Source organism: Takifugu flavidus, chromosome 11 (assembly GCF_003711565.1).
Source record: "Takifugu flavidus isolate HTHZ2018 chromosome 11, ASM371156v2, whole genome shotgun sequence".
NCBI lineage: Eukaryota > Metazoa > Chordata > Actinopteri > Tetraodontiformes > Tetraodontidae > Takifugu > Takifugu flavidus.
The window spans coordinates 3,006,312-3,030,027 of record NC_079530.1 but is presented as its reverse complement, the minus strand read 5'-3'; the positions used below and the strand labels follow the sequence as shown (position 1 = coordinate 3,030,027).

The 23,716-nt window shown below is 41.4% G+C and overlaps 2 protein-coding genes and 1 long non-coding RNA gene across 8 annotated transcripts; 2 read left to right on the top strand and 1 right to left on the bottom strand.

The window, feature by feature from the left end:
• The first annotated feature begins 303 nt into the window (after positions 1–303).
• On the top strand, positions 304–3,681 carry fignl1 (fidgetin-like 1). The gene is made up of 2 exons (XM_057046714.1): positions 304–618; positions 1,421–3,681. The coding sequence occupies exon 2, from the start codon at positions 1,438–1,440 to the stop codon at positions 3,295–3,297; it is 1,860 nt and encodes a 619-aa protein (XP_056902694.1). The 5' UTR covers positions 304–618; positions 1,421–1,437; the 3' UTR covers positions 3,298–3,681.
• A 2,233-nt stretch (positions 3,682–5,914) lies between these two features.
• Positions 5,915–20,668, bottom strand: ikzf1 (IKAROS family zinc finger 1 (Ikaros)). Of its 4 annotated transcripts, none has more exons than XM_057046709.1 (8): positions 20,281–20,667; positions 16,406–16,459; positions 16,172–16,285; positions 11,171–11,440; positions 9,656–9,823; positions 8,419–8,544; positions 7,766–7,900; positions 5,915–7,403 (listed from the first exon to the last, which is right to left on the bottom strand). In XM_057046709.1, exons 1-8 carry the CDS (start codon positions 20,615–20,617, stop codon positions 6,700–6,702), a joined length of 1,908 nt encoding a protein of 635 aa, XP_056902689.1. In that variant the 5' UTR covers positions 20,618–20,667; the 3' UTR covers positions 5,915–6,699. The 4 variants fall into 4 exon arrangements, with proteins under 4 accessions (XP_056902689.1, XP_056902693.1, XP_056902690.1 ...); XM_057046713.1 differs by having other exon boundaries at positions 16,172–16,298; positions 20,281–20,354; XM_057046710.1 differs by lacking the exon at positions 7,766–7,900 and having other exon boundaries at positions 20,281–20,668.
• Positions 17,852–22,213, top strand: LOC130533383 (uncharacterized). 3 transcript variants are annotated; one of them, XR_008952564.1, is made up of 4 exons: positions 17,852–18,349; positions 19,063–19,142; positions 20,476–21,562; positions 21,684–22,213. It is a non-coding gene; the product is annotated as an uncharacterized LOC130533383 (long non-coding RNA). The 3 variants fall into 3 exon arrangements; XR_008952563.1 differs by lacking the exons at positions 20,476–21,562; positions 21,684–22,213 and adding an exon at positions 18,658–18,749 and having other exon boundaries at positions 19,063–19,199; XR_008952562.1 differs by lacking the exons at positions 17,852–18,349; positions 21,684–22,213 and having other exon boundaries at positions 18,764–19,142; positions 20,476–21,350.
• The last annotated feature ends 1,503 nt before the right edge of the window (positions 22,214–23,716 follow it).

The window sequence follows — 23,716 nt, the reverse complement described above, 5'->3', positions numbered from 1 at the left end:
GCAAATCCTATTAGTAATGTCCCAATTTGTCCACAAGATGGGGTAGTAGACCTCTTTAACCGGATATACCGTACTTGGCTTTACAGTGAAGTAAAAATGACATTACAATAAGACGAAATGCCAATTTTCCAATAATGATTACGTGTAATAACCTGCATTAAGTTAACCGATATATTGAAACGATACGCTTTTTTGTAGACCTCCCAATTTGAAACGTTAACATCTGTTTTTCACACAGAGGATGAATGAACTCTCCCGGAAATGACGCATTCCGAGAATGGTCCATTTATTCACCAGCCAAAAATCCTTACAATTTCTCTTTTTTTCTTTGGTAATTAGTAACAGATAAATTTAATAAATGTGAATTGTACCTAAAGTCAAGTCATGCCCAATAACAAACTTTAGGTGGAATCGATGTACCAAGGTTATTGGAGAACGAGATGGATCGTTACCGGAAGTGCGAGTATATTGACTGAACCAGTGGCGGGTTAACCGAACCGTAATCCTCACGCTGTGTGGTGGCAGCAGCTTTAATATAAATCTACAAACCACTGTTTGTTTTTTTAACTTTTGATCGTTTGATGTTTCAGATATCGTTATAAGAAGACTTTAGACCGTGTAAGTCATGTCAGTCATTGGTGCTTTCGCGTCATGGGTAGTTTATTGTTGCCTGTTGCATGGTTCGTGAACGTTGTTTGTAGCTGTGCGCCAATGCCTCTGTTGAAAATCTCTAATAGAGTAACACATCCGTAAAAATTAGATGTTTGTAGCATGTGGCAAAAATCCTTGCAACAGCGACTCAAACATTTTAGACATCAATTGTACATATAATAGTGATGCTGTTACGTAAGATACATTTACAACATTTGTATGGTACTTATGCTTCACTATTTTCTGCCACATTAAGTTTCAGACAACTTCAAATATATGAAATTTATTCGACTTGCAAGTGAAAGACATGATATGTTATCTTCATTTGCAAGCAGCAAAGAAAATAGCCAGTTATTGTGATTTAGAAATCTAAAGTCATACAGAATAACATCAGGAATTTAGGAAACATATTCAGTATTCTTATAAATATATCCAGTACACATTTGAATAGCTTGCCAAATATGTTGAATGGGCTGGTTGTGTCGAATGGGGTACAGTACATCGCAATGTCTATAAATAAAATGTATTATTATTAACTACAAAATGGTTAACACAAACTATACACTTATTTTTAATTAAGCATTTCTTGGTTGGTGCCAGCATTTCTCTATTTTATATTTAATATTTAGTTCCTGCTTCTTTAAGGCAATATCACATATTTTCTTGTAGTTTGACACTATTTTTTCTGTCTATTGGAAAGTGATATTTATTCTTGTGTTTACTTTGAGCATTTATTTTTAATAACCATTGCCCCCTTTTCCTTTATCAGACTGGATCAGGCCAGGCATGAGTGGTGCACACCTGGACGAATGGCAGAGGAGGTCCTTTGACATTTCATCTGGCAACTGTACACCTGAACAGACGGCCGATGCCTACCGGGCCCATATACTCTCCATTCAGTATGCATGGGCAAACTCTCAGCTCTCTCAGGCCAGCATGGCGGTCTTGTTCAGGACCTACTCGGAACGCTATGCCAATGTAATGGACTCGGATGACCCTCGCACAGGACTTAATAACTATGCAGAGAGTGCACTACATCTTGCTCGTAGTCAAAGGAACCACAGTGACAAGTGGGTGTCATCTCTGACCATGGAGAATGTGCTGGATCTGCCCTGTTTACAGAGGATGAGGCAAGCAGAGGGAGGAGATTCCCAGGTGGCAGGAGGAGATGTGAACATCTGCGTGGGGCAAGGAAGCAGAGGCAGGTTAGAGGCACCATGTAAACCTTTAGGACCACTACAGCCAAAAACAGAATTTAATTTTACCACCAACAGTCTTATAACTAAAATTACATCTACAGAGCCAAAAGTCTCTGAGGTGACCTTGAGTAGTTCAAAACCAGTGTCTCTACATCAGCCTGTCTTTAGTCCTCCTCCTCTGGGGAATCCTGTTCATGCAGAGGGAACACTAAACTATCATCCCCCGACTTTCTCCACTTCAAATCGATCTAAGCGAAAGAATTTTTACAACCAAGATGGTGGAGGTCAAGCAGGCACTGACTCGAGAGCAGGAACCAACTTCAAAACGGCTCACGAGCAATTTATTGTTGACCAACAGAAAAAACACTCCACTCAGCTCCAGCGAGGTCAGAGTACTGGGGTCTCAGCCACCGTTAAGAAATCTCTCGGTGCCAACAGGCCACGTGGTGCATTTTCAAAATTTGTGTCACCTATTCAACGACAGGAAGAAGATGATGGTGGGAAGACTTCGGGTAGCAATAAAGAACCTCAGATCCTGGATGAACGACTCAAGAACTTTGAACCAAAGATAATTGAGCTGATCATGAGTGAAATCATGGATCACGGGCCTCCTGTTGTGTGGGATGACATAGCTGGTCTGGAATTTGCAAAGACCACTATAAAGGAGATTGTGGTGTGGCCCATGCTGCGACCTGACATCTTCACTGGGCTCCGTGGTCCTCCTAAAGGAATCCTGCTGTTTGGGCCTCCAGGGACTGGAAAAACTCTCATAGGTAAATGCATAGCTTGTCAGTCAGGTGCCACCTTCTTTAGCATCAGTGCATCGTCGCTCACTTCCAAGTGGGTGGGCGAAGGCGAAAAAATGGTGCGGGCCCTCTTTTCCATCGCTCGCTGCCATCAGCCTGCTGTTATTTTCATCGATGAGATCGACTCCCTGTTGTCCCAGCGGACAGACGGGGAGCACGATTCATCTCGGAGAATAAAAACCGAGTTTTTGGTGCAGTTAGATGGGGCTGCCACGGCAGCAGAAGATCGCATCCTGGTAGTGGGCGCCACCAACCGACCTCAGGAGATCGACGAGGCTGCCCGGCGACGACTGGCTAAGAGGTTATACATTCCCCTGCCTGAGGCGACCGCAAGGTTGCAGATAGTTACTAACCTGATGGCTCAAGAGAAGAACCAGCTGAGAGACCAAGAGCTGGACAGCGTAGTTACTGCCACGCAGGGTTTCTCTGGTGCGGATATGACTCAGCTCTGTAGAGAGGCTGCACTGGGGCCAATCCGCAGCATCCAGTTTAGTGACATCACTACTATCACTGCAGAACAGGTTAGACCCATACTCTATAGCGACTTCCTGGAAGCCCTAAATACTGTCAGGCCCAGCGTCTCGTCAAAAGACTTGGAGCTGTATGATGAGTGGAATAAGACGTTTGGATGCGGGCGGTAAAGGACACTTTACCAGAAGTTATTGATGCAAGATGGCACAACAATGTCTTCTAATTTAAAATTGTTCACACCAAAAATGGGGGTTCACCCAAGTCCCCGCAGCTTCTGTTCAGCCACTACTAACTCCCTATTACTCCTACTTTTTAAAATTTTCTCAGATTATTTGAATCTGTCAAAATTACGGCCGATGTTTTATGAGGTATTAATAGTCTTCTCCTTCTTCAAAGCCTGTTGTAACTGTAAAGAAATAAGAAAGAGCCTGAAATGTGGCTGCACTCATTAAATGTTTTGAGTGTTATAAATGCAGCAATTTCAGCTTAAAAATTCTGTTTCACATTTATATTCCAATTTTGTTTTTGGTAAATAAAACTTTACTGTGTTCCAATATTGGTTTGTATTGTACATGCCATATCTGTTATTAAATAAAACCTCTAATTAATAACTGAATTATTATAAAAATCCATATCATTATTGAACCTCATCTTAAAACATAAAACTCCACTGGTCAAGAAAATCTATTTTAAGGTGATGTTTACTGTAAAGAAAAAAGGGAAATATCTGAATTGTTGCCTTGGGTGCAATTCCTCAAAGGAGACAACAGGAGAAAACGTATCGTCTGCATCATTTATGTTTTAACCTCAAAACTCTTCCTGCATTTGCTTCCTCTTTTGCTGTTTATCAGAATTGCCTTTAATTCCAGGTACCTCTGGGAATCCAAGGCTTTTCTGAAACATCACCCACTTTGCACTGGCTTGGTGCATAAATGATGACTGAAGAATTTCCATTTTCTGTTATACAAGAAGATCAGAATTTTTTTGCCTTCAAGCACGTTTGAATGGTGTAATATGACAAGCGGAAATACTGAACCTCAAAAAGCGAAAATGAAATAAACCTGTAGAATACATGAGGAAGTGTGCTTCAATTTGCTCAACCCCCCTCCCACTCTAAGCCACAAAGGACTGTACAAATACTCATAATTTTTCCTTAAATGTTTCTCTAAGGAGAACAATAATCATTGCTGTCATCTGACAGGGGCTTCCCCATGGCTGTGTTTTGTATATTCCTGCTCATTATGATAGTGGTGGACGCAGCAGGAAAGTTCAGTGCTGCAGTATTTCCCCCTCTTTAGCATTGGCTTTAATACTCATGGGGTCCTGGCTGGTGTTGATGTCACACGAGCTGCAGAGGACCGTTATCGTGCTTGCATGAACTAAATTCTCATGTTATTTTAATGCAACGATCTTTGAAAATCTGGAAGCCCATGAAAAAGGAATTTCATTTATTTTTCATCTTTTTGTCAAGTTCCCTGATAAATATTTCAGATGTGTTGTTGGCCAGTAAAACTCTGTTTAATTAGCCGGCAGTGAAAATAGTTGCCCCCACCCCCATGGCACCTCTGTACAGAGGGACTATGGACAGATGTAGAGGATTCCTCTGGTGCTCACTGGAACAAGTATGGATTTAAAATGGTGCCATATGGTGCAATTTTTCAGTCACATAAAATGCAACACATGACTGCTGTCTATATGGCTGGGTTATACATCTGTGATGACTACATGTCTTTTGTTGTTTTTGCTTCTTTTGTGTGTATTTTTCATGTCATTGATTTTTTTTAACAGCCATCAAATTTAACCCTGTCTTTAAATTTCTTTTTGATATTGGAGGTAAAATGAAGCGTACCTTCTTTCAGACAGGAAAAAAGGCTCAAACACAAAAATAGTCAAAGACATGTTTTAGTGGTGCACAATGTGGTTCCGTGCTATTCTTAAAGGACTTTTCTTTTTTTTTTATTTGAGAGATTTGGGACTTTGTCCAGTTGTTTGGCCAGATTATTCCCCTCTGCTGCTAGGTCCCAGATAAGTGTGTGTGTGTGTGTGTGTGTGTGTGTGTGCGTGCGTGTGGGACCCAGTGTTGGTCACAGCTGCATCCTGTTTCTGCTAAATCATACAGCAGCCATCTGGATGAAGCCGTCGCTACTGAACTGCTCCACTGGCCACGGCAGAGGCTCCGCGGACGCCCGTTGGCCCCTCGGAGCCCCTCCGTCCCCTACCTTCTGCTCCAGTGCCTGATCCTCTGTGACTTCAGGTCATGTGTGTGTGTGTGTGTGTGTGTGCGCGCGCGCACGCTCGCTCGTCAATGCTCCTTTGATTTGACAGGGTTTTAACTCCACCCAAACTATTTCTGATGGGTGACAATGATATTAACCTAAAAACAAATATTCTTGGCTGCTTTCATGTCTTATAGTTTAAATAATATTTATAGAATAATATTAATTACAAGCTCAAAAGGAAGGATTGAATTCTTCAGTGTTTATTGTAGCCTTTCCTGATTTCATCTTTTGCTCTTTCTAGACAGACGGGAAAATGCAGGACAGTAAATAATGGCTTAACTTATTCCACTTTATTTCCATTATTCCAGAAGGTTCCGAGGTGTGGAAAAATAATAGTTCTGAAGATCAAGTAGTAAAACTTTCCATCAAAAAACCTGAAGCCTGGCACGTATTTATAGCAGGCTTCAAAAAGGTTTTCATATTTAGAACACCGTGGATAGACTGAAAGCTGTTAAATTCATATTTTCTTTAAACTAATTTAAAAAACACCACAACACTATCTCCAATCTGCATTTATATAAAATATTCTTTATTGATATTTCTGCAAGCATAGAGCTCTTTCAACACTAAACTGACTTATTTTTACATTTTGTGACTGACACAATTTGCAGTCATCACAAAGGAAACAAAAGGCCAGGATAACATAAAAAACAGGATAAAATAAAAATGAGCTTCCAGCAGCAGTCATGTTTTCATCTCAAACATGTTTAGTACAATCAGACAGAAACAGATGTAGCTTTTATTAGTTCCTACTCTACAGACATACATCCATTACTGTAATAAATACAAAAACAGACAGGTGTTTAAATGCATATAAATAATGTGTGGGTTGTTACAAATACAGACCATAGGAGGACGCGTGTTCCTATCTACACCGATCACTATTTTTCATGTTTAAGCATTGTTTACTCCACAGATAATCACTGCAGGATAAAATGTTTCCTTTATTTTAGTCCTTTCAATGAGCAGATTTTTCAAAAGTAAGACTTTGGATATATGTTCATTTTTTCAATCACTTGTTCCCCTTCTTCTTTTCCAAAACACATTTATACAATTTGTACAAGTGACCATTAGGGCAATGACAGAGGATGATGCTTTGTCTCGACTATCTTGATTATCAAATGGTCTTTTTTTTCTTTCCAGTGTGACATTTGAAATAATAAAAAAAAAAATGCATATTGAATAATTCAGATAACATGCATACATTGTATTAAACAGCGTTTATTGATGGACGTTCCTGTGTTGCCACAGGTGCATGTTCATGAGGATGGGGTATGTTAAAAGTATGTGTGCTCAGAAGCGATGCTCTCCTCGTGTTATGTGAGAAGAAAACTCATATCGGTCTTGACTCCGGTGACCACAGAGGTTACACTCAAAGGGGTCTCTGAAACCATGGCACCCCATATGAATGGTGTACATGACATGGTCCAGGAACAGAACACGACAGTGTTCACACCTGTATGCCCTCACCTGCTCGCCGTCTGTTGTGATCACCTTGAACCCCTCAGAGGCCATCTCCATGCTGGCCTGGATGGCCTCGTACTGCCTCTGCTGTTCCTCTTTCACCAAAGGAAGCACGCCGTTTCTCATCCTAGACGTGATGTGGTTGGTCAGGTAGATGAGGCCGGGCGCTGTCACGCCTGGACGGTCATCGTTGTTGCTCTCGGTGTCTGTGGAGTCCTGGCCACTGTGGCTGGGTGAGCCATCCTTTTCACTGCAGGCTGACTTGGAGTTGGAGAGCAGCAGCAGGTTTTCGGCTGCGCTATCCTTGGCTGACATGACCGTCCCACCTTGGCCGTCTGAGGCTGTCTTGTGGAGGGAAAACATGGAGCTGAGGGCCACATCAGAAGAGGAAGCAGGGGAGGTCTGAACCAGAGGCCGGAGTGACTCGGCTTCAAGGTAGCTGATGGCGCTGTTGATGGTCTGGTCAATGCCCTGCGGCTGGGTCAGCTCACCTGCTCCTCCATCGTAGGAGAGATCTGACAGGCGTTTGTCACCTAAGGAGCAGAAGATCCATCTAAAGGTTAAACTCTGCTCACAAACATCCTGTGAAGAGTCTATATCCTGGTAACCTGAATTCAAATATTATTCTGTCCTATTTAGTGAAAGAACTCCAAAATGTTGAGTAATAAAGATGTTCATTTAAACCCATATACTGTTTAAATCCATATACTATTGCGTAATCAAGCACACGCTTTTTTCCCCCACCTAAAACAGTTAAATACAACACAGATACAAAAGTCCATTTCATGTTCAGGCTGAACTAAATTAAAGAGCTGCAGCTAAGATTGCGCTATACAGTTCTAACCAAAAGCAGAGACATTTTTATCACACAAAGGAAGCAGATTTCTGCCCTTACCCACAAACTTCTGTGGCATAGTGCTCTTACGTTTAGCTACATTATTAGCTAATCTGTCTAGCACCAAGGCTCTGTCAGATCCCGTCTGGCTCAAGTCTTCCCTCTGCTCATTCTGGTTGCTTTCTTCCTTTATTACTGGAAAGCAAAACAGAAAAGTGGATTTCAGAGTCAATGTTATTTAGGTATTTTTTCTTATTTATAGTGGGGATGGTATTCCTACTTACAGAGCCCAGAGCGGACTATTCTGACACATACATAGCACTTGGTCTCTAGGGCGCACTCACACATGCGAACCGTACCGTGTACTATACAGAGTCACAGTAAAGTGTGGATTTTTTTGGTTGGTGCCACCGTGACGTTGCCGCTCAGGGAGTTGTGTTAGTTTTGCTGGCTTATAGCTTGTTGACAGCCATTCACCATCACCCCGGCCTGCTTTGGGGCAGAGCCGATGCACATTTGCCCCAAGATTCAACTTGAGTGCAACTCGGCAAAGGCAAATTGACGTGGCAAGGTCTTGTTGAAAGAAACGCTAGTGGCAATGGGGCCTAAACTCTGGTCGCAGTTGGAGACGGTTGCAGTAAAACAGGTTGTCACGTTTGGGTGGAGGCTGAAGTTGAGAGGTTAAAGAGCTTGATGAGACACAGATCACCAACCTGTGTAAATACTGTTCTGCAGCCCCATGTAATGGAGGTAGTTGTGGCATCGCTCTTTGTGCTCCTCGAGGGAGCTGCGCTGCTTGTAGCTTCGCCCACAGTAAGCACATTTGTGAGGCTTCCCGACTGCATAAACAAATAAACAAACAACAATATAGGCTTTAGTATATTCTGTAAGATTCAAATGTAACATCTTAGTTTCAGTTTGATGTAATGTGCTAATATTAAATCAGTTCCTGGTTTCTCACACTAGCACATACTATTTGTTTTCGCCAACTTTAATCACATCTATTTCTGGATTTACCCTAGTTCATAATGGCACTTCTCACATTCTTTTGTCTGTGACATCACTTTTTCTGTAATGTGGAGGAAATCGTATTAATTATTATATTATTAATCATATTTATGTAGATTTAAGATTGTAATTTAAAATTTTCTGATAAAGCGGGAGAAGATTTGACGAGATGAGATTTAAAATAATCCATAATGCCCTTTTCTTTGAAGTATAAAAGAGCATTTTTTTTAAAAAGTCTGAAAAGCGCTGAGTTTTTATTTGACTCTAAAAGAGTAAGGATGATTATGGGAATTTTGTGTGAAGAAACATAAAATAAGCATGTAGTTTGATTGCCAGAGGAAGTTGAGACCACAACAACTCTTCACAAAAATCCGATTTTTCTTGATTCAGCATGTGCATGACTGGAATTACTCCTGAGGTCACAAAAGTTTGGAGTGACTTTTGGGGGAAGATTTCAGGAAGCAACTTGGGAGAGTTTGCACTTTCTATTTTAAAGTAGTTTCTCTAATGAGACAAACAATCATTAAAATGTAATGAATCACAGTTGAAATACATTTCAGTTTTTTTTCCCGTTTTTAAGTTAATGCTAATATATCTACAGGCATGAAGTATTATTAGAATCTAAATTGTCCTAATAACTAAATTGAGAATTACCACTAACCCACCCGTGTGTGCTCTTCTGAGTGCACTGCACAGGGAAAGGGTGCATGCAATCCTTTCCTACAGTGTCCTGCCAGCTGTTATAAAAAATTCTTCAACTGTTTATTAAAGCTTATTCTCAGTCTTTCTCAGAACACAATACTGCCACATTTTCATTTCACACACTGTACTTGTAATGTATAGAATTTAAAAAAAAAGAAGTCTCAGTAAACTTTAAAGGTTTTGATGCTCTCATGCTTGCTGCGGAGCAACCACGGGCACAGCAGCAGCAGGGATACTCACCAGAGTGGGTGCGTAAATGTCCAGTGAGGGCATCCCTCCTTCGACAGGCATAACTGCACAGGTGACACTTGAAGGGTTTCTCCCCCGAGTGGAGCTTGATGTGGCGCAGGAGATTCCCCTTCTGAGTGAACGAGGCGCCACATTGGTTGCAATGAAAAGGACGTTCCCCTGAGGACACAACACAAGGAGGAGCACATTGTTTTAAAAAAGGTACATCAATAAGAAAGAAAGAGGGATAAATTGCTGTTAATTAACTATACATGTGGTGGTAAAGATGTTTTTTTATTTGAATGCACTTCTCTCCCTAATCTCATGTTGGTTACAACAATAAGTGGATGAAAGAGTGTTTCTGCAATCCGTGGGACACTGCGCTACAAGATTTCATGGGGCCAGAACAAGCTGGATGATGGAGCACCTCAGAGTGTGATCCAGTAGACTTTTGGGAGGTGGGGGGTGGGGGGTAGCAGTGTGACTCCATCTCTCCATGCTCTCGCCTGCCCCACTGACTTCTGCCACTGTGATCGAACAAGAGCCTTTCAGACTCAGCCTGCCAGCTCCGTAATGCACCATTGCCTAGGTCAATTTGATCTGAAAATCTCATCCCCCCCCCCCCCCACGTCTCTAAAATAAGAGCTGCACATCACAATGCAAATTCAGCCTCATTTGAATAAAACGAAGGAAACACTTTGTGCTGAGAGCCAGTCTTCCTGATCAGCGCCTCTGGAATAAACCAATATCCAGCCCCTCTGAGTGTTGTGTCATTCTGTGAGAACGTTTTAATATGACTTTTTTTAAACCTCCCCCCATAAAATAAGAGTCACCAGTGAAGCAGCAAAAATATATAAAAAGGGAAAATCATTAAAGATGCATTTTGGAAGCAAAAATCACCACAGAATATTTTCTATTTAAATAGGAGGCACTTCATTATATCTTTTATTGTAGTTTTTTTTGCATTTCCATCAGTCTAGCGTTCCTTTCTTCCATTTTGAGTTTCATTAGAATCTAAAGCTTGACAGTTAAGTGCCTTTTTCAGCGATGTTCCCCACCACTGGTTTGGCTTCATTACAATAGAATATCAATTTTGAAAAACTAAACTTTTGCCACTCAGATAATTGTCATTTCACAAAGATTCCATTTAATTTCACCACATATCCTGATTCTCAGCTGTGGGTATGTCCACATTCATGCAGTCGCTCAGTTGTTGTTTCCCTTCCTGAGATGTTCTGCAGTCATTTCTAAATATTAATGGACATTAATGACATGTTCAAAGTCTATTTCATGCGTTGTGCGTACAGACTATTTTAATGGCAAACGTACAAACATACTTGAAAATTAACCTTTTGTCTTAATGCAAAAAAACTACACAGCTGTTTTATTTATATATCTTTATACATTAATTCATTTCTCATTAAAGTTGTTTCGGGCGACACCACTTAACCCTGATCCACCCTCTCTAAGCTGGTAACAGTGAATGTGGGTACAAATAAAGGGCAAGAAGTGTTGCAGACAGCTTACCAGTGTGGCTTCGCTTGTGCACCATCAACACATTGGGACCAATGCAAACTATCCCACAGATATCACACTGGAGCTTCCCGTTGGGCAGCCGTGTACCTCCGGCCGAGGAGAAGGCCTTGGCTTGGGGGCTCGACTGTGAGCCGTTCACCTTGGCCCCCGAAGCATCAATCACGCGCAAGTCTTCCGCGCACTCCTCCTCCTCCACGCCATTCATGTCAGAGGCCAGCCCATTCTCCTCATCACTGCGAGCCTCAACTTTAATGTTACAGACTGGAAAAGAGGGCAAGGGGTGGGGATAGGATGGGTGGCCATGGTTTAGAATACGAGCATGGTTTTAGAATGATGTCAAACACTAAAGACGGGCAGACTGTCAGAGAGACATTGATGCTGCAACACTGGAACAGATGGAATATAGTGATAGCTTTAAAATCCGGAGAGGGAAATTTGAAATTGAATGCATAAATCCTGTTTAATCTGAAGACTCATATTTTTTTTGTTTACAGTTCAGCCTCTTCCTCAACTTCAATAGTCACTAATGTGGCTGCTATGCCTTCATTTGTTATTGAACCAGTCAACACTGTTAAATTCCTGCTTTCATAATTTCTATCTTTATATTAAGCTTAATATATCAAGATAACGCTGACAAAACATTCCATGTTTTGCACGTTTAATATATTTCATTTCAAGTTATGATAGTTAACGTCAACCTGTCATGATGTCATTGTAAAGTCTGTCTCATTCATTATACTTTATTTTGACCCGGTTAAAATAAAAAAGCAAACTAAAGAAACTTATGTGAGCAAACGACAGACAGCAAGTTTTCTGCTGGCCATGACAATGTTTTGGTTTGAAAAATAAGTAGGATGGATTCAGTATCTTTTCTAATCTATCTGTTTCTTTCTAAATTCTTTATGTATATAAAAAATCAGATTCATCATTATATCATTAAGAAAGGGAAAGGAGCAAAGCAACAACAAGAGGACAAGTCAAGCAATGAAAGTAACAGACAAAACAACAAAAGCTCCAGAAGAAACTCCAGCTAAAGGATACACCATATTAATTCAAATATTTCTCTAAACTGTATGTAAATCCATCTTGTATTTGTCTATGCTATTTTCTTTAAATAGGCCTTTCAGTTCACAAAGTTTTAATTTCTTCACTACGCTTGTTCCATACATTAACTTCCTTGGTTGACATGCAAAGAAGTTTTGCATTTGTTCGCACTTATTGTTTTTTACGCTAACAAATTCCCCTTCGGTGGTATTTATTTTGCCCCATTTGGAACAACTCCTGGATACAGTGTGACAACTGCTCATGTTTCATTTAGTACAGTGAATTGAATAATTTTGTTTGTTTTGTGAGAATTTGGAACATTTATTTATGAACATTTATGAAGAGTGCGTCGGTTGGTTGGTTGGTTAATGGTCTGCAGGATTTTACACACTTTTCTTCATTACTTCAGTTAGTATTAAGGTGGATTATTTTTAGTTTATACATTCTCTGCTGTGAAGCTCTAGAAAAACTATGTCTACCACATGAAACTTTAATCTGAATTACCACCTGGATTCAACATCTAAAGTGAAGCACATTTAGGTAAATATATATGTATTTCACACAAAAACCTTATTTCAGGAGAACAAGCAGGTGGATTGTTTAAGGATGTCACTGATGAGATGAAGAAACATGCAGATAATCTCACACCATCACAGTTTGGTGAAGCAAACGACAAGATAAACAGGAAACAGAGACACAGGAAACTGTGTGTAGGGGTTGGGACAACAGCGGTGTCGACCTGAAAACGTACAACACGCTCATATTTGCCTCTTTTTCTTAAGGGAAGGAAATCATTCATAATTGATCAAGGTAAAAACTTATTTGTGGCGAGAATAGGTGTCTTATTTCTTTTTATTCGGGTGTCCCCAAGGTGTCCCCTCAGTCACCTCACCTCCTAACTTTTTCACCAGCACAACTGACATGTCGTGCCAGTCCCGAGCTGAAACAGCCTGTGGTTTACATGTCACGGCAACAGCCTGATTTCCCCATGCCGCCATCTCTCTTTGTACAACCGAAGAGGAACAAGCGGAAATCATGAAATATAGGAATCTATGGAAAAGGGGAAGCTTCAGAAAGAAGGCCTGCCAAACTGAAATACCAAGAATTATGGAGAAGTGACAGAAAGGGAAGCACGGGAAAGGAATTGTAAAACAGCCTGTAACTGAAACTTTTTTTTTTAAGATAGTCCTGCTTTCACTGAGAGTCACCAAAAGAACTTAAATCTTCCAATGTGCAGAATGTTTCCCCATTTGAGAAAGAACATGATTAACGCCACTGAAATACTTCTAGATGCTTTTCTGATTGTTTATCTTCCTGCATTTATCTTAAAATTTGCTTGCCTAATCTCCTCAGTTGCTTTTTTTTTTTATCGTAGGTTAAATAAAACACAAGACACGATATGAGATAGGACCCAGTGAGACATGTAGGCAAAGGGAAAGACAGCACATTCTGCTTTCTATTTAACCTGCAAACACTAAATATGAGACATATACAACACGCCAAAGCCAATAACAACCCAAGATGACAAAAATTGCAAGTGCTTACCAGTAGAAGTAAAATAATATATTGTCATTCTTTTCTATTTTAATACACGTTGAGGCTCTGAAATAACACTCTTGTTAATTGGTTAGCTGTTTATATTTATCTCCTCATGCGTTGCTTGTGCCTAAATACATTCTCCAAATATCAAACATATCCTATGAATAATTTCAATGCTGCAGTGATGTTGAAACAATGATCCTTTGTAATTTCACCCCTATCAGGTCAGCTGACTAAAGCCTACAGAAGGGAACCATACATGGGCTACTGCTAACTTCTCATGGATATGGGGAAGTTGCAACTGAACCGGGAGTAGGAAGAAGACTTTACTTTATATCATGTTTGTCTCAGTCACACATCCTGATTTACTCGTTTTGGGAAGCAAATGTAGCAACATAAGCAAACAAATGAGGTTGCAATAATCTGAATATGGATCTAATGCTACGAATACAGAGGAAACAGCCCTGTTGCTAAACATAACCTCCCAAGAATAAAGAGTGAGATGAGAATTTAAAGTTTAGAAGGAGTCACTTTTCACCACTTCAACTGAGCAGGTTGGGTCAACAGAGTGGAAACACCAGGAACCCAGTGGAAGTTCCTGTTACTGACTATGCTCGCACTGTCTGAAAATAACCCTGTGTGCACAATAGTGGAACCACATGTGTTAAACCGCGTTAGCAACACAACTTGCAGGAACACCAAAAACGGCCCCCTTTTTCGCCCCACATTTTGCATTTTTTTTTAAAAATAGACACCTCCGTGTCATGTTATAAGGAACTGGACTCAGTTCCCTCAGTCTCTGAAGGCCCCACCTGAATCATTGAATCTGATAGTCTTCTCACTGGGATATCTCGGTCAATCTTCTTACTCATTCAGGCCAAAGTAAACTCTAACTTATGGGACCTTTTTAATCTAAAGAGTTCTCGTTGGGATGTTAACAATGGTGTTCTGTCATGTTTTCAGGTTTTGTGAGAAAACAAGTTGTATTTAAGCTTGAGGTCCCGAAGGAAATACCAAGGTGGGAATTTAAGAGGACAAACTCCAGTTTTCATGTTAGGGAAGTTTGCTGGGCTGAGTTATAGCAGTGTAGATTGCTGCGGTGTAAATGTGCAACAGAAATGACAATTCCACACTGAGAGCACACATTTGCAACAGGAAATAACCCAGGATTTAAAGTCTTGAAACTCTGAGGTCCAGTCTCCTATGTAGTTCCACTGCTTGTTGCTTTTTTTAACAACAGAGAAGTGAGCAGAACATGAGCCTGTGTGATCGTTATATCTCCTTCTTTTATCACCAAGGCAGCCATGCATAAATGTACCAGGTACTTGCACTTCTCTATCTAGGCCCTTGCTCTCTCCCCATATAGAAATGTGTGAAGTGATGATATGTAGGGAATGAACAGAAACTGCAGTACGTAAATGTGCTCTACCAGCTGCAGGTTCTGGTTACCAGCACTGATTTAAAAAAGAAGAGATGACGAGCTTTTTGTATCGTTAATTTAGTGTAGCATGTTTTAATAGTATAGCTTGCAACTCTTGCTTGTTAACCTTAAGAGAATCCTTATAAAACCATAAACCAAGCTTATCATCTGACATCTCAGTTTTTGTCAGAGTGTGTGTGTGTGTGCGTGTGTGTGTGTGTGTGTTATGGCCCATTCCTGAATGGCAAGTTCTTCTTACACATCCTATTTCATTTTTCTCTCAAATTACTCAAGACCTCTAATCTCATTGTCTGCGTGAAAAACAACAACAATTGAATCCATTTTATTGCCCTTTTATCAGTTGAATATCAGTATTCATAACTCGATCTCCTATTTTTAATCAAAGCTACTTTTTAGTTTATCTGGAATCTTTGGCGTTTTGTGGATACTAGGTTTTGACCTGAATGAACACCTGACAGTAATCCTCTACGCAAAATTACTTTATTGGATCATCTGTTTCTGAGGTAATTCATGAACAGACTGCCTGTCATACATGTACACCACCCATGTGAGCCCCCTCCAGCTCACTGCATCCTTATTTACACCACGACATTCCCTGGCTTCATGTTTGCGAACTGAAATCAAGGCCACATTAGCTATTCCTTAAGATTCATCTTATTAAAGACATGCCATGGATCAAAGAGTTTTTTAACCTTTTGTGCCAATGACCTAAATGTGTCCGTTTGCAGTTTCTGATTGGGTTTTCTCGGCTGTTTGAAATGGCAGATAGCTCCCACGGGATGGTATTACGTTTAAAAGACACTTTAATCCCTATATATTTGCTATGACACTGACATTACTTCCATTTAACTGTTCTAGGAAGAGTTACATCATTTCTTGGGACAGGCCAATGTAGTAATCGTTTATTTCTTCAGTAGAATCTGTGTCAATGGGGTGCTGGGTTTGTCTGCCGTGAAGTTGCCACGCACCTTTGTCCGCTCTGTTGTTCTGTTGGTGGATGGAGTTGGCTGACAGGTCCTCGGGGACAGCCATGGGCTCCTCTGCCTCTTCAGTTGCTCCGTTGCCATGAGGGCTGTCCCTGCCTGCAGACACACACTGCCATTCATTAGACACCCCAATCAGAAACTTCTTTTTCTGCTGGAGCTGCCTATTGTGTCTTTTACTGGCGCTCGTGGTGTCTACATCAGGTGGCTGTGTTTTACCTGGCATCTGGGTCATTTCCTGGGCCTCTTCTGTCTCCATGTGGTGCAAGTATTCTAACGGAAGAGAGATGTAGACATGTGTAAGTTTAATCAAGTGAAGGCATGGAGTAAAAAGTGTTACTTCTTGGCATTATTGGGCCACCTTGGCGAGATCGCTCTTGTCGCCGCTGCAGACACGCTGCTGTCTGACCGCTTTACATTACAAAGAATCACAGACATTTTCATTAGAAGTCTGACAGAGAGACTGATCATTGGAGAGCCCTGTGGCCCCTTCAGATAAGAGCCGCTGGTAGAGCAGGGGTGCCAAGATTGGACTTTCAGACCACATTTGTTATTTATTGTTAATTTCCTGCCACGTAATCATCCAAAAATCTAAACTGACTGCCGCAAAATTAAGCAGAAAATTAACTGGCCCAGGGTCACAAGAATGCGGGCGTCCTCCGAGCCCAGCTGATCTGCACTCATGTTCTTTCTAATTTACTGAGCATGCATCACTGAGCCCACGTCCAGACACACACGAGATGCAATGAGAAACAAAGAGAGGGAGAATAAGAGACAGACTGAGACGGACGTGGAGGCAGAGAGGTGGGTAGCGATTGGGTGGCAAGAAGTCAGAGGAGCAAAGGCAACAGGAAGGTGCGCAGAAAAGAGCGGTGACAGAAAAGCAGGCTGGAGGACTGACAAGTTCTCTTTATTTATTTTTCAGAAGCGATCCTTCGGCCAGAGCTGAATATCTGAGGAGTCACCAGTGCTCGTGGCCCCATTAATAATGGATGGCCCTCAAGCCTGCAGCAGATGGGCCCGACAGCCTCAGCCCCAGCTCCACCACTTCAAGAAGCCCTTGGTGGGGTTGCTGCCCAGTCCCAGCAGCCACTCAGGGAGAAGTGAAGCTCCTGAAAATAGCGAAACGAGCCCAAGGGAGAAGGGGAACCAAGGCCTTCCTGTTTTACAGACAGATGGCTCCACACATTTGGAACAAATAGTGGGAAGCAACCAGGCCACTCTGTTGCAATGCACGGCAATCTGCGGAGTCAAGTCAAAAGCCTGGCTTGAAGACGCCCAGGACACAAGTGTGAGGCGGGGGGGCAAAGGTCACTGGTGCAGATGAATTGTTGAGCAGGGTGTTGCATGCTAATCTGCTGAGCTGCAACTACACAGCACAGCATTTTAGCATCTGGAGGGATGGAAGAGGGGATATTCTCATGTGCCCCTTTTTCTAGGCAGATGGTACAAGGGGAAACACGGATGTGTCAGCGTGGGGCTCCAACAGAACTGAATCTGTGTGTGTTTGTGTGTGTGTGTGTGTGTGTGTGTGTGTGTGTGTGTGTGTGTGTGTCCACATGCAGCTGCTACCCACTTCTGTAGCCACGTGCAAAGAAGTTCATAGACCTTTCAGGTAGTGGCTGTTTAGTTTCAACAAGTTATTAATTCTTTGATAAGATTTGAAATTGTGTTTTGTGGGTTTTTACAGTGGTGCCTTTACATTCTTTCTAAATGCTCTCCAAAATCAAAGGCAGCATTTTGATAAGAGCAAGCACTGTGCCAATAACATTTCATTCTGACTGGAATCACCCTGACTCATATTCAAATCAGACCGAAGTGTGTCTCCATGTGTAAGAAGTGACAGGTGGAATCTTTGTTTGTTTTTTTTGTTTTTTTGGAAGTGATAGAACAGGCCTTAGATGTGCAGTTTGAGGGTGGGGGGGGGGGGGGGTGGGGTGGGGGCAGGAAGAGGCTTGTGGGTTGAAGTGTGCATGTGTGTATGTGTGCGAGTACGTGTGTGCGTGTGTGTGAAATGCTGGCGCTGCATTGCAGTGGGGGTGAGGCGTAAAAGTTACACCAGACAGCAGGGTGGAGATGAGAAACGGCAAAACCGTTAGAGATACAGATACTGAGGACCACACCAGCAAAGTTTGGATATCCAGGACAAAGCTGCAAACTCTGGTGTGTACAAAGATGATAAAAATGTATTTTGCACATTTGACAATAAATATGGGTCAAGACGATTAAAGTATTCTCATTGTTTTCGATTTTTGTTTAATTGTCATGTGAGGTAAATAGATAATTATGCACAATTATAAAATTTCAAGAATCACATTGTTGAAGTCAAAGCTGGTAACTTAGCTCTACTTTTTTCTGCTTTGGACACAGTGAACTAAAATACACCATATTGCTTTAAAGCTCAGGATTGATTTAATGAGATCATTTGAAGCATCTTTAAAGTTCCTACTAAAGTTTCCACTTTCCAACAGATTTATGGAAGATTATTGGTCACGTCTATGAATAATTGGGGCTGTTCATGGACTTGGGGGCGCACTGGGCACTTTCTTCTAATATAGAAAAGGTGATGATCCCCCCACCACCACCACCACACACACACACACACACACACACACACACACACACACACACAGCAACTGTCACCTTTGTTCATACGCGCGCATGTGAGGATTCTCATCAGAAATGCATGGAAGGCACATGCGAGCGCGTCGGTGTTTATGGTGAGCCACCGAGGGGGGCGAGGGCCGCTCGCAGGAGAAGTTTCCTTCATTTGCATCTGACACACTTCACTACTCAGCTATTCAGACAGTACAATCATTTTAATAACTGTCTGCCTTCGTCTGCCCCTCCGCCGCCTCCTCTTCCTCCTGCTACAGTTTCTACGCTCAGGAAAGATGAGATGATTCGTCTACAGTCAGATCTGCTCTTCTCGCTCCCACCGAACGATAAAGAAAAAGTATGTGTGCCGCTACTGGTTCGTGTTTTAAATAAATGGTCGATTTTTGTCAAACTATTGTGTTTGAAAAGCGTTGATTTTTATTGAATGTTCTCTGGAATTTACACAAGTCGACACTATAATTTTAAATTCATTGACTGATCATTTCACTGTGAACAGAAGGAAGTTTACATTAAATACTTAAAGAGGATTAACGCACTGGTGCTAACAGGCCAACACTTAAACTTACTTCCGCGGGACCCTTTTTTTTGCATAACTTTTAAAACTGGGAACTACTGATGTTGCAAAGAGTTTAAGAAATTAAAACGCGTTTATTTTCTCAACATTTCGAGAGTCAGGTGACGAACCACCTTTAAAAAAAAGTTTCTTTAGTCCTGCAGTTTTTACTGTTTTTTCCATCCCGCACAGACGTTTAGCAACTTAGAACAGGGTCAATAAAAACAAAGCTCAACAGAAAAGATCAATCGATCCTCAGAAAAGAGCGTCAGTGCGCGCAGACAGAAAATCCTGTCGCGCACGACTTTCTCGCACATACGTCTGAAAAAAAGTTTTAATCACTATAAATTTGGCGTTTAAAAAATGTGTATTTTTTTTAAACTGTCGTTTTCGAAAGGGAAACACTTTTTTTTAGATTTTCTGAGTGCGCGCATCTGTTGCAACAGGTGCTACTGTGTAAATTATAGGAAACATTTGAAAACTAAAACATGATCGGGATATTTAGAAATGAGATAAGAAATGGTTTAGAAATAAAAGTATGTTATTAAAAATAATCCAAATATTCCTAAAGAAAAAACCCATGGAGAATGGGAACATTTCTCATTTGCCAATAAGCTGGTAATTTAAAAATAAATAAATAGATCTAGACATTTAAATACTCTTTTGCTATTTGATTGAATTGAATCTAAGCGATACACCTGTTGGTGAAGCAGTTGCATGTCCCGTTGGAGCCCAGAAGAAAGCGGGATCTGATGCTGCGACGCACCTGCACCGAAACTGCGAGCGGTGTCTTTTTCCATCGAGGCGCAAATGTCTCCTAAACCTTTTTTTTAAAGATTAAAGTAGTTCATTTTGACTTTTAAAGTGTTGTGTCTCGGAAGGGAAAGGCTTAAGAGAATACACGCGGTGGAAGTCACATTACCTGCTATTCCTTGAGTTTGCAATATGAAGTTCTTCCAACTCTCCCCGGCTCCATGTGCAGAAGGTCGCAGCGCCGCGGCGGCCCCATGGAGCTGCGCCCGGAGTCCCTCCCCTCTCCACTGCACTTCCTCGTTCCAGCCCAACATGACTTGGTGTCTGAGCTCGACTGAGGCATTTTGCTTGCTTTTATCCACAGGCCGAGTGTGCGGCGGGGAGTCGAGCCACCAAACCCTTGGCACTTGCTTTGTACCGTGCCAATAAAAGCTGACACCCAGTAGACCATTACTGGCAGCCATGCATGAGATGGGATGAGGCGCAGAGGAGAGTGGTCCATTCATTGTTTATTTATTTCATTCTCGGGGAAGCTGCCGGGGTCTCCTCACTTGCATATTGGACATGTCCCCTTCTGTCACCTACTCTGGCAGGCTAAAGCACATGTAATCAGCACTGGCTTCCTTTTAATCTATAATTCTTCTTTTGTCTTAAATACTTTTGACTTTGTTTTTTTCCCCCCTCTGTGGGTTTCTATATGCCCTCAAAACAACTTAATAATCTATTCAGTATGTAAATTAAAAAAAATATTGACACTTCTTGCATATCTAGACAGAGCCGTTACTATAATATTTAATGCACCATATAGAAGATTTATGTAAGATGTGCTTAACTTTCCAAATGTAGGTAAACTGTGTCCGTTAACCTTATTTTCCAGTGCATATGACTGGATGAGGGTGTTAAACTTTAGCTCCCTCCTGCCAGTTGTCATTCTTGCAGCCACGGCTCACGCAGCACATGTAAAGAGTGTATTAACTCAACATTGAACTTGTTTTCTTTTAATTGCACACAGTGCTAAAAGCGGGCAAGACAGCTACCTGATCTGTTCGAGATTATTCAGATAAATGTAAATTGTGGATTAATATTGATTGTAACCGTAAATAAGTAATGCACCTTTAGTCGGGCTGCTATACGTTCTCCTATCATTTTCAGACTCTTGTCCTGCCTATATCTTCGTTGCTGTAATTGGTGTTTCAAATTCAAGTCCACAATATTAAAGCTGAGCTTTTGTCACCCTCATTTCATTGCTAATTTAAATTCCTTAAGTGCTGGTGTTACTGATTTTTCAGTCTGTTTTCTGGTTGATTTTCCCTCTATTCCACTGCCCTCAGGCCCCAAGCAGCGACTCTTATCACAGGAGAAGCTGCCTGTGCTGGATTGCTTAGTCACCTTTCATGGGAGGCTGCCCTTATCTCCTAAGAAGCACCACATTCAGGCAGTTTGTTGCAAAAGTAGGAACTATGGGCAGTTGGACTGTGGTGTCATGTATTTTAAGAACCATAATATAAGTTGCAGCAATTCTCATCGACTTCCTTAAGCCTCACGGTCAGCATTATTGCATCCTCTGCTCAGAATCTGTCGCTGTGGCTCCAGAGGCTACCCAAAGGGAATGCTGGGACTGCAATGTGACTCAGCATTATCAACAAAAACAGACGCCTTTGGGTCTCGATTGAGATACTGTTCAGCCCTGCAGTAACACATGCTGGTTTTCTTCAAAACACCATGAAGTCAGGAGGGTTTGGAGATCTGTACACAGGTGGATCAGTATTCCCTAATGATGGGGTTGTCAATCATCCTCCTGATGCCAGAAACTCTTCCATAATTTGGTACTGGTCATGTGTACAGGCATACAAATTGAAGCAATTTTCTGCAAAAAGTGTTTTATAAAGTGATAAATGTACTTAATTCCTCTGCATTTAAATGTAGATTACATTAAAGCGCTGCAACCCATGACTGCAAATCAAGCCGAGCACCACTCCACTCCTCTGAGTTAATCCACAACCTGGAGCAAACCATGTCATTACAATTAATATCATTACCTGGCAAGTCTCAAAACATCATCGGGTAATGTAATCGCTCCACTACCACACAAAAGGCTCCGGCTTCTTCTTATTTCATGGATCTTTAAGCAGTATTCACTGTTTCACATCTGGAAGTATGAGCAGCATGTACCACTTAATTGGTTTCAGCACCTTAATAAGTCAAAGACGTTCAAGGCTGATAATCACATTAAATAGTCCAATTTATCTAAAAAGTCAATTGCAAACTGAAAAAACTCCCTTTCTCTAGGAATGCATTATGCTGTGAGGATGTCAGAGTAAATTAAATTCCCCTCTGCACACTAAAGCATCTATTTCCTTATGGTAATTATCTGCTGGAATAGCCCTGTCAGTAGAAGGAGTCAGGCATGCTTGACATTTAGCCATTCTTTGGAAGGGCGCTGAGTAAAAATTAAGACGAGGGGAAAGAAATTAATCTGCAACCCAGGCAGGCATTGAGAGATCCTGGAGGATAGTGGCTGAATCAATCATGATGTTTGTGAGCCTGTTTTGAAAAGAAGTCACTAATGAGATTCAGTCCACAGGCTGGAAAATTGTGGTGGGGGCAGCGACACTCCTTTAGCAAATGTAGTCACGAGTGCCGTGAGACAAATCACAGCATTATTTGCTTTAAACACAGGTTGTACCAGTTGTTTGAGCACTACATGAGATATTCACAAGCTCACAGGTAAAAATCTGATTAAAGGGTAAACTGATCTGACAGGACATCGCTGAGGCTCATTTATCGTTTACCATCTCGTTCACGCTCAGCGTTTAGTTACGGAACTTTTCCATTGACATTAGTTCACCAAATAAACGGAAACCACTGAGAATGAGCCTCGAGTGAAAGGACCTGCATCTGCTTCATTTCTAATGTTGAGACCTGGAAGTGTAACTTCAGGGGCTGTGAGAATAAAGGGTAGGTTTCGGAATTGCTTCCATATGAAGTTCAGATTGTCACCATTGTTTCCAATATAGAACCCATCACAGTCTCCCCATCACCACCTGGGTTTTGAGATTCAAGTCTGACTATAATCATATTGGCAAACAGGGGGTCCATGAAGTCCATGAAATCTGATTATTCACCCAAATAATGAAACTCTTGGTTTGGATGGTTGCTGTTTAGAGACAGATGTGAACAGAAGACTATGGGCATTATTTCAATTTGATACATTATTTTAATTACAGAACAAAAAGTGTGGATACCTTGCACTGCAGCTTAATACAGCAATGATACAGCAACTGGATCCTTATGTGATGGAGGAGAAACTCATGCAAGTTCAGTTTCTTGCAAAACCAGCTGTGTGTATGCACGAGTCAAAATCCTTGTGAAATGTAAATCTAGACAACATATAGCTGTAGAAGAACAGGAAAACAAGCTCATCCCTATTTCCTGTCTAAGCGCACCACATATGTGAAGCTAAACCACATATGTGAAGCTATATCTGACAGGCACTTAATAATATCAATTTGCATTAGAGCCAAGTCTTCAGAAATTCATCGTATCCAACCAATGTGTGCACAATAGATAGACATAGAAAGAGTCTGATACTTCCTGACCACATA